The sequence below is a fragment of the Centropristis striata genome, chromosome 3 (genome assembly GCF_030273125.1).
Source record: "Centropristis striata isolate RG_2023a ecotype Rhode Island chromosome 3, C.striata_1.0, whole genome shotgun sequence".
Classification (NCBI taxonomy): Eukaryota; Metazoa; Chordata; class Actinopteri; order Perciformes; family Serranidae; genus Centropristis; species Centropristis striata.
Window position 1 is genome coordinate 36,747,020 of NC_081519.1, and position 10,832 is coordinate 36,757,851.

A 10,832-nucleotide genomic window follows, 5' to 3' on the forward strand; every position below is an offset into this window, starting at 1 on the left:
GGTTTAGCGTCATATCTGGTTACAAAATTAATTTTAGTAAATCTGAAGCTATGCCACTGGGAGACCTGAATACTGCAGATGTTTGGGAGAATTTCCCATTCAGATGGTCAAGATCTGGCTTTACTTATTTGGGGATAAAAATGTCCTCAGACTTGAGGGATCTGCGAAAATTAAACTTTGCCCCAATATGTACTTCAGTCAAAAGAGACTTGGAAAGATGGCAGAACTTACCCATTTCCCTATTTGGTCGAATCAGTCTTGTTAAGATGAATGTACTCCCTCGACTCTTGTAGCCTTTACAAATGCTCCTGTTATATTTATCAAGGAAAATCATCCTAGACTTAGAGAAGGCATTTTCCAAATTTATTTGGCAAGGCAGAAAACCTAGACAGAGGCTTAAGATATTACAATTATCTACAGACATGGGTGGGCTTTCTATGCCTAATATGTTGTTTTATAACTGGGCTTGTCATGCGCGCCACTTCTGGGTTTGGTTACATTCGTATGTTGAGAGAGAGCCCTGTATTGATTCCTGGGCCTGCCACCCTTATTCCCCATGGAGCTTAATCACATGTGAGGCAAAGAAGATAAATCCAGAAGTAAAACGCAATCTTATTATTTACAACAGCGTCAGGATATGGCACGATATATCTAAATATCTGGGAAGAAAAAATGTTAAGTCCTCATTGTCCCCCATAACCCAAAATCCTGACTTTCCTGCAAGTGTCAGCTCACCCACGTTCCTCTCTTGGAGAGACAAGGGAATTCATGTAATTGGCGATTTATTGAGAGGTCATACTTTACTGTCCTTCCAGCAATTACAGGAAACATTTAATATTCCCAGACACCATTTCTTTGGGTATTTACAGATTAGACATTTTGTGTCTTCACTGACCACCTTTTTCTCTACTAACACCCCTTACAGTGATGCTGAAAAATTTCTCCTGGAGCGCAAGGACAGGGGACATCTTATAGCATCATTTTACTCACTTCTGGGTTCTTCCTTTACATACCATTTACCAGATATCTCTTATAGATGGGAAAAAGACTTGAACAATGAATATATTGAGGATGATTAGCTGGCTACTATACGCCTGATAAGGACCACATCTACTTGTAACCAGCTGAGAGAAACTCAGTACAAGATACTTCACAGGCTGCATATTACTCCTGTTATTTTAAACACTAAAAATTAAACACTTAAAATAAACACTTAAATTAACCACTCCATATCTCCTCTGTGTACCAAGTGCAACTTAGAAAGGGGGACGTATTTCCATTACTTTTGGGAATGTAAACTAATCTCCAGATTTTGGTCACTTATTTCAAAGGTGGTCAGTGGGATATTTAAAATACAAATTAACAAAGACCCTGGGGTTTTCCTCCTATGCCTTCCCTCTAGGGACTTACATCTCACTGTGTCACATCATAAGCTCCTTGATAAACTCCTTCTCGTTGCTCGAAAGTGTATATTAAAAAATTGGATCAAAACCCTTCCACCTAGTGTCACCCTTTGGTACAGGGAGATCTTTGATATCCTCCCTCATGAAAGATTACAAGCTGCTGTAAAAGGAAAGGACGAATTGTTTTTAATTGTTTGGACACCCTTTCTTGATTATATACCTGCAGATCTGAAAAATCTTCTGTTGATGGGTAGACGGTTTTCTGACTGGCGATCATGAGAACCTATTGTGGACTGGAGACAAACTAGAACTGTTTTTATTTATTTATTTTTTGCCTAACTTTGTATAGCATGTGCTGTCTGTCGGGGGGGAAAAACTGTTGTATGTTTTCTTGTAATAAACATACAAAGACATACATAACATATGCAAGCACCCACCCCCAAACAAAATAAATAGATGAATGGATTAAAGAGATGCATACAAAAAAATAAAAGTACAGCGAGAAGGGGCTCGGTGCAGCAAATTCAGATGATGCAGTATACATGTCCAATTCAACTTTTCTGGTGACAACATAGGTATCAATAACATATGCCTATATGTGAAGATAGCTTCTTTCTTTTATTTTAATGTTCAAACTGAAAAAAAATATTTTTTCTTTTGTAAATTTACACTTGGAATTCTGAATTTGATGCATTCTACTTTTATTTACCTTTCGCACAAAGTCCCAACTTTTGGGCATTGAGGTTGTATGATAATATCCTGTAAAAAATCAGGCACCTTGTTTTTATTTTTTTGTCCATCAGTTAATGTAGTTGACTTTTCACTGTTCATAGTTGTTAATTCTTTGAAGAAAAAAAGAAAAGAAAAAGCATGACATGATTAAAGATGAATTTGACTGATAGCACTTCAGATACAGCAATAATATCATTATTGTGAATTATTTTGCTCATTAAAAAGCATTCATAAGTTATTGAAATGGCATTAAATTCAGTCAAGAGAGCTTTCAACTTGTTTAAGACTTAAAACACAAAACTCAGGACCCGTTTGTCTTAATTTGTCTTGACTTGGAACTTGAGTGTAAAGACTTGAGACCTACTTGTAACATGCAATACAAGGACAGTTTGTCCCTGCCTCTGGTAGAAACTATTTGTGACTTTGAGGTCAAATGTGCAAGTGTCTTGATAGCGAGTGTAAATAGTTTATTTGACAAAGTAGAGATTGGAATAATTAATCGATGATGATTAATGGTCGTTAAGAATTTGATCGATCACGTGGAATTTTTAATCGATCTATGTATTTTTTTATTTTAATTTTTATCTCTGACTACGTATCAGTATAACTGAACTGAGACACAAAACGGAAAGTTGCAAAAACAATTATAAAACACACAGAAATAGAAATGGTATTAATTGGAGCAAAACTAGCTTACTGTATCAAACCTTGCTAGCATGAATTACTAGCTTTAATTTGATCCAAAACTTATTTAAACACAAAACACATTTAAATACGCAAGATTACTGTGAAAACTAACCTCATGCCTCTTCAGGGGCTAAAACATAAAACTTTGAACTCCTTGAAGTCATCTTCTCAGTTTAACCTCACGAGAGTTAACATTAGTTCAACGATCAACAGGAAGTCCCTTTTCGTTCTTTGAAAATAAAAAGGGCCATTATCAAAACAGGCGTTTGCATAGGACTGTATATTTATCTTTGATTTTCCCCAAGTATGCATGTTTTAGTATGTATAAGGAGGAGTATTTATAAGGAGTATGGATAAAAACATAGCGATTAATTTATTAGTTGATCCTTAATGCGATAGATTCTCAAGTTGGCAGGTTTCTTACAAACACCCATCCCTAGAAGCCGATTTGTGACCTTGAGGTCAAATGTGTCTTTATATAAAAGTGTAAATAGTTTATTAAACAAAGTGAAAAGTACTTTTCAGTTGGTGGAGACTAAATCAGCACTTAAATTTTAGAGAATATTACTTATATTCATCAGGTGAATAGAAAAATGGCTACAAATAAAAGCTAATGTTGGACCATAACTATCTCATGTGTGTTAAAAAAAACTTGCTAACACATTCACCATTATGATGTTGTGCTTACAGTGCCCAAACAATCCAGAGATAGTCATTATTAGTCTCTTTTTATTGTTTTTGATTTAGCTTTTGGACTATTTTGTGTTTTTAGCAGTTATTTTGGCCACTCTAGTTATTTCAGCCTGTGTTCCATTAGTATTGTCACGGAATAGAACCTTGATTTTCAAAAATCAGAACACAGAACCTCAGAACTCTCAGAGAGATGATAATTCACTCACACTCACATATTATCAGCAGAGAGACACACAACTTCTTGATACTCACAGTGAAATATTTTCTCAAATATTTGTACCGAGCGCTTACAAAGCAACATGGATGAAAAGACTCTTTATTCTCTGGACTCAGAGAATGGTTCAAGTGAGTGTGAAATCCTGTTAAATAACTGTAGACAGAAAGTTCCTGTCTTCTTGAAGAGACGTGATCTTTGTTGATATTGATTTAAGTATGTATATATACCTGGTTTATTCTTACTTGTCTCAACATACAAACAGAAGGTTCTTTAAACGAGTTAAATTGTGACTTCATAGTCACTTTTTTCACTTGTTTTGATAAATCATTTTTGAAAGACTCTACATAGTGACTTTATCAGCTGGACTTTAGTTGCAGTGTGATAATAGTATTTTGCAGGTAGGCTGTGTGCTAAATAAGAGTTAGTAATCACTTAAAAGTATCAGAACTACTCTTCAAAAACACTATTACAAGTCCAGTGTTACAAGATTGGACTCAAGTAAAAGTAATAAAGTATTTATAAGCCAAATGAACTGAACAAATGAAGGTAGTCAGTAGGCTTAATGGCTAAGTATTATTCTAGAGCTGTAAAATAAATTTAGTGGAGTAAAAAGTAAAAATTTACAAAACAATGTTGAACTTACAATATAGAGTTTTGCAGAATCATGCAATATGAACCAGTTATCTGGGTTTATTTCATGTGTAGAGAGCAGTGGCAGCACTACTGAACCCAACTACTGCATTGGGGACGACTGTAGGGTGACAAGTAACAAACACAAGGTCAGCATAAGTTACTCAGAGCCACCCAGAAAAAGGCAAAGGGGTGCCAGCGAACCCCCTGAGGTGACAGTGGAGACTGCGACAGCCAGAGAGACCAATGAAAAGGCCCCAACAGCAGAACAAAGCCCCGGAAAAAAGCAGAGGGGTCACGAAAACAACTCCGGCATCAGTGAACCCGCTGAGGTGCCAGTGGAGGATGTGACAGCTGAAGGGACCAAGAGAAAAGCCAGCACCGAAAGAGAGACGCCCTGTAAGAGGCAGAGAACTGGAAACTCCGACACCAACGCTGGTGAACCTACCAAGGAGTCTCCCAGTGAAGTCTCCCCGAGCTCCTGCAGCCCTTCAACCTCCCGGCAGAACAATGAGACGCCATCCTGCTCCGTCAGGACCAGCACAGGTACACTGACAGTGTGAAAGACAATGAGAGGAGAGTGTGTGAGCATATACTGTGTGTGGTAGGACTCCTAACACCCAGAACTGAGTCAGCAATTTTGTACTTCTGGGTCCCTCATCTAGATTCAATTTAATTCGATTAGTTTTTGTTTTGTTGCCTGAAATAAGGTCTATGGTTAGAACAAGCTTGAGAGATTTTCTTCTACAACAGAATATAAGCCGATAAGGGAGTCTCTGGTTGGTGACTAACTGAGATACAGAGGTTTGTTGGGGATATAAAAAGGTCATCGTCTACTAGAGGTGTGAATCACCAGAGGCCCCACAATACCATTTTGATGAGATTCAACTTTATTGTTATTGAACAGAGTAACAAGTACTAGGACAATGAAAGGACCATCAACCCGTCCAAACATATACGTAAACATACATATTTTATCCCAATAATTGAGTCACTATATGATATTATTACGATTTTAAGCATTTTGCGATATGGTGAGTATTGCAATACAATATATTGCGATTTAACTGTTTAACTTCATTTTGTGTATACAAAATTAAATTCAATCAAGATTTGTTTTGTCAAATAAGAGAAAATTCTCAGTCTATTCATCTCACTTCAGTCTTTTTATTTCTCCACAATGAGAGTCAAACCCACTGACCAACAAAGTATTCAGTCAAACTGAACTGAACTGATATCAAACATGTATGTACTTTAACTAGCTCGACTTTGAAACATAAAAAAAGCCTAACTTTGCAGCTTTATTACGACAGGATATCCTGACACATGGTGCCTATAGATTCCCTTGATCTTCTAGTTTCATATGATACCAGTAAATCCAGTATATTCCTGAATATCGATACTTGGCGGCCATGAATCGATATAATATTGCCACGCAAAATATATACGATATCCTGACACATGGTGCCTATAGATTCCTTAGATATTCTAGTTTCTTATGAAACCAGTATCTCCAGTATATCAAAAAATATGGCGAAAATACTGATGGCTAGTCCGCTAAATATCAATACATGGCGGCCATGAATAATGTTGCCACGCAAAATATTGCGATACAATGCAGTATGGATATTTCCCCCACCTCTATTGTCTACGTATACAGTGTTGTTGTTGAAGTCATATGACTGGCAATCACATTTATGCTTAAAAAATCATTCATGCTTCAAAAATGCGTCAACACTGCAGCAACTACAGGTAAACAGCTAAAACAAACAAGATATAAAGTGTTATTAAGTGAGCTTTAGATGTGCTGGTGCTTCCCCCTGCTTTTAGTCTTTAGCTAGTTAACCTGCTACTGGTGGTATTAGGTCATGTTTTTAAAAAAAAAGAAAAAGAAGAAAAAGAAGTAAATAAGTATAATAATGAGACAAAATAAAAATGAATAGGATCCCTTCTATATTTTAAATTATTAAATTAAAAAGAGATATTGACTTTGCAATGTTTTTTTAAAAGTATATTTCAATTAGTTCTTGATTGAGCTTTAAATATATATAGTTTTATATTTACCGTACAATTTTTTGGCTAAAAAACAAATAACTGTATTTCCCCAAATATCAAAGTATTGCCTCTGTGACTGAAGAAAACTAATACAAAACAAGCAAAAGTTTGTGATTTTTAAGTGAGTTTTGTCAGCTATAATGGGGGAAAAACTAGAAGAAGACTTTACTGAACCACAGGTTAACAATAACTGATTTCAACCATCAAGCTCATCTTTTGTTTAAAAATATTAAAACATGAATCTGTGTTTGTGTTTGAAGAAAATTTTGAGGCCAAGTACCTGCAGCTTCACCAGCTCGGAGAAGGCGGCTACGGAACAGTTTATGCTGGAGAAAGAAAATCTGACAACTTACCAGTAAGTAATAAATATATGGTATTCTCACATCACACATGCACACACAGCCGTCTCTCCCTGCACCAACTAAAGTTGTGGTGATTGTGTCCTGTAGGTGGCGATCAAACACATCCCTGAAGCTCTTGTGCGGAATCGACCAGTGGTGAGTGATTTGATCTGATGTCTCAGCACCAAAATCAATGTTGAACTTTGCTAGAAAAACATCCACAAACACCCACATCTATACTGAAACATTGTGTTGTTTGTAGGTTTTAAATGGAAAGACGCACATGGTGCCATTGGAGGTGCTTCTCATGCTGAGAGTGGCAGGTGGAGCGGAGTCACTGGGGAAACATGCTGCCGTGACATTATTAGACTGGTATGATCTGGGCCCGGAGGTCCTGCTTGTCATGGAGAGACCAGTCCCCTGTGAGGACCTGCTGACCTACCTCGATAACAACAATGGGTTCCTGAGGGAAGACCAGACAAAGGTACTGGAGCTGGCTGGAGCTTGTTTTTGTGTCTATGTGTGCAAGAGGTGACCTTAAAGCTGCACTGAGATCATTTTGAATTTTGTCAGTGTCAGAGGAGAGTTTTAAGACCCGAGTCCGTTTGGTTCGTCCCAATCAAGGTTATTATAGTTAACGAAAACTAACGAAATAATGAAAACTAGAATTGAAAAAACATTTTCGTTAACTGAAATAAAAATAAAAATGAGAGTTTTTTAAAAAACGATAACTTACTGAAACTGTATTGTGTGGTTACAAAACTAACTAAAACTAACTAAAGTTCGTTTTTCGTCTTTGTCAACTTTTTTTTCATATGTAAACCTTTTTGGTTGATATGAAATCCATTTCATCTATCTGGTTTTATGACTTAATAAACTTATTGGGGCTGAGATGGATCAGACAAAGGAAATAAAAGCTTTATTGTGACTTTTTTTAATCTGGCACCCAACAAATACCCCATTACAAAAAAACTAAAACTAATGAAAATTCCAAAACTATTATAACCTTGGTCCCAATCAGAGTGAAATTTGCTACATTTGGTTCGTTTTGTATTTAGTCTGGTTTGCTTTCAAAGTGCAGAAATATAAGCGGACCAAATAACAAAAAAAGATTTAAAGAGGGGCGTGTATGAAGGTGGAGAGCTGGAAATCTACTCACACTATTATTTTTCATTGGTTGAAAAGTTGGCGGTGAAAAATTTAAACAAAGCAACGTGGAACCTAGCGCAAACTGAGTGTGTTTAATTTTACTGGCCTTAATCTGCTCTGGTGTTCCGACCAAACTAATTTGGAGAGAAACGCTCAGAAGGAGCTCCTGTTGAGGCTCGGGGTCGTCAATAATGTGTTGATCCATTATTTACAACGAGCTGCGATCAGACAGCTGTATAATCAGAGAAGGCGAGCCTTGATGCTCCTACAACGATCTGCTTCTACCACAAAGGTACATATTAAGTTATTTTGAGCAATTATGATAATTCTGCAATGACAAATTAGCTTTTGCTCAGTGGTAGCCAGAGTGAAACTAAATGACACAAATTTCATCTTTATAATATTATCTGAGTAAATTCCGCGACACAGGTGGCCCACAATCCACTGCGTTTTGGTTCATTTCCTTTTACTGGGTCGGATTCTGATCGGCTTATGTTCACAGTGGAATAGAACCGCAGTAGGGTCCGTTTGGAAACGGACCGCGACCCTCTCTGCAAGAGGTCTCGGACCGGTTGTTTTGGTGCACACCAGAGTATTCATTTTATTTCTCAACATCCATATTTTGTACGACAAACACCATAACAACAACCTCAACCTTTAAATAAAAGACAATATGTCTCGAATGCTCTGAAGATGATAATGTAGATGACATTAACTACCCAATGCAGAAATTAATAAGACCCGAAATTCGCTAGTTGTTGACACTAGCTCCAATCTAGCAGATCATTCGCACCAGACTACATGTGTGTATTTGTTATGTGGAAAAGTTGAATGCAGATTTTTCTGTATTTGCACAGTGTACTCATTAGAAATGGCGTCAATGCAGTGCATACCAAACTTAGCCTATTTGGTTACCACTTAATAGTAATCAACCTTTATAAAGGGTTCCTAAAATGAAAAATGTATGTCGGCCCTGAGAGCTCAGCACGCAGCAAATAGACAAAAAATTATCAAATTAAGAAACATCTTTATGTGTAGCATTTAGAAAAAAATAACCAACTTTACAACCCACTACACCATTAACGCCAGGTTAGAAAAAGCACTGCAAGAAGCTCATACACAATGGAAAGTGACACTAATCGATGATGCACACAGCAGTGACGTGCAAAATAATGATAATGGGGTTTTTTCCCCCAAATCGTGCAGCCCTAAACCAAACTCAATCACTAACGTTTTTGTGTGAAAGCTGCAAAACTGTCCCATAATGGTTTGAGTGTCTCCTTACACTTCCTTCTCCACTCTGCTCCAACTCATCTGTTTCTCTTTATCTCTGTCTCAGAACATCATGAAGCAGCTGGTGGAAGCAGCAGTTAAGATGCACTCTCTTGGAGTCTTCCATCGGGACATTAAAGCAGAAAATGTCCTCGTTGATTTAAGCTCGGATGTCCCTCGTGTGAGAATCATAGACTTTGGATGTGGCTGCTTGGTGAAGAAGATACCGTACCGCTCCTTCTATGGTACGCTGTTGGCCTCTGCTCTTCATCCATCAGTTGATCTCTGGACTGATCAGTCAATCTTACTCATGATATGTTTCTCTCTGTGTATTGTAGGAACCGATGCCTACATCCCTCCAGAGTTTTACCGGCTTGGCACATACGAGGCGGAACCCAGCACAGTCTGGCAGCTGGGCGCTCTGCTCTATGAACTGTTGGACGGCTACAAAAATTTCACCACCTTGGAGTTCCTTCACAAGAAAATTATCATAAACACTGAGCTGTCCAAAGGTAAGAAGCCTCAATACCGTCCTGAGTTGTGGTACTTATAGTGTGAAAAGTTATTTCCTTCCTTCCATTTTCCAAAGAACTGCAGCTTAAACTCTGCTTTCTTCTCAGACTGCCAGGACTTGTTGGAGGTGTGTTTGGCTGTGAACCCTCAGGAGCGCGGCACTCTGGAGCAGATTCTGCTGCACCCCTGGTTCTCCTAATCCTGCACAACCGACCACCCATTGGGCTGAGCCAACTGACTCCAATGAACTCCATCCTTTGGTCTTATACAACAAAGCAATTAAACAAGCCAGACAATCATTCTTTTCTAAAATCATCAATGAAAATATTAATAATAGTAAAGTGCTTTTCTCCACTGTTGACAGACTTGTTAACCCACCTTCCACCATTCCTTCAGAAATATTGTCCTCAGTAAAATGTGATCAATTTGCCTCTTTCTTTAATAACAAAATCATTACTATTAGACAAAACATTACTGCCCTAAAACCTACAACTGAACTCTCCCTTCCTTTCTCCAGAAACTCCACCTGTGTCATGCCTCATTTTAACTGTTTAAATCTGAAAGAACTTGGTGATATTGTTGGTCAGCTCAGGTCCTCCACCTGCTGCCTGGATCCTCTCCCAACTGCATTTTTCAAAAATGTTTTTAACTGCTTAGCACCAGAGGTTTTACATATCATTAACACGTCTCTTCAGTCAGGTATATTTCCCACATCACTAAAAACAGCTGTCATCAAACCACTTCTGAAGAAAAACAATCTGGATCAAAGTGTCATTGCAAATTACAGGCCCATCTCCAACCTACCATTCCTCAGCAAAATACTTGAAAAAACAGTTTACATTCAGCTCAAGAATTATCTAGCGTCAAATAGCCTCTTAGATACTTATCAGTCTGGTTTCCGTCCCCACCATAGCACAGAAACAGCACTTATTAAAATCCTTAATGATCTACATATAAACACAGACTCCAAAAAAATTCCATTCTTGTTCTACTCGACCTTAGCTCTGCATTCGACACCATTGACCATAATATCTTACTGGAAAGACTCGAAAGGTGGGTTGGTTTGTCTGGCCCCGTTCTAAACTGGTTCAGAACCTACCTTCAGGATAGGCAGTTTTATGTATCCATTGGTGAATTCTA

General features: G+C 37.8%; 1 protein-coding gene across 1 annotated transcript; it reads left to right on the forward strand.

The window, feature by feature from the left end:
* The first annotated feature begins 3,721 nt into the window (after positions 1 to 3,721).
* Positions 3,722 to 9,962, forward strand: LOC131968112 (serine/threonine-protein kinase pim-2-like). Its single transcript, XM_059328856.1, has 8 exons — positions 3,722 to 3,860; positions 4,438 to 4,908; positions 6,678 to 6,790; positions 6,867 to 6,914; positions 7,021 to 7,242; positions 9,247 to 9,424; positions 9,518 to 9,691; positions 9,800 to 9,962. The coding sequence occupies exons 1-8, from the start codon at positions 3,815 to 3,817 to the stop codon at positions 9,889 to 9,891; spliced, it is 1,344 nt and encodes a 447-aa protein (XP_059184839.1). The 5' UTR covers positions 3,722 to 3,814; the 3' UTR covers positions 9,892 to 9,962.
* Positions 9,963 to 10,832: the final 870 nt, after the last annotated feature.

Coding starts and splice junctions, on each gene's coding strand:
- LOC131968112 (XM_059328856.1), top strand. CDS start 3,815: ATGGATGAAAAGACTCTTTATTCTCTGGACTCAGAGAATGGTTCAA. Junction 3,861..4,437: donor GGACTCAGAGAATGGTTCAA/GTGAGTGTGAAA, acceptor TTTCATGTGTAG/AGAGCAGTGGCAGCACTACT. Junction 4,909..6,677: donor CTCCGTCAGGACCAGCACAG/GTACACTGACAG, acceptor TTGTGTTTGAAG/AAAATTTTGAGGCCAAGTAC.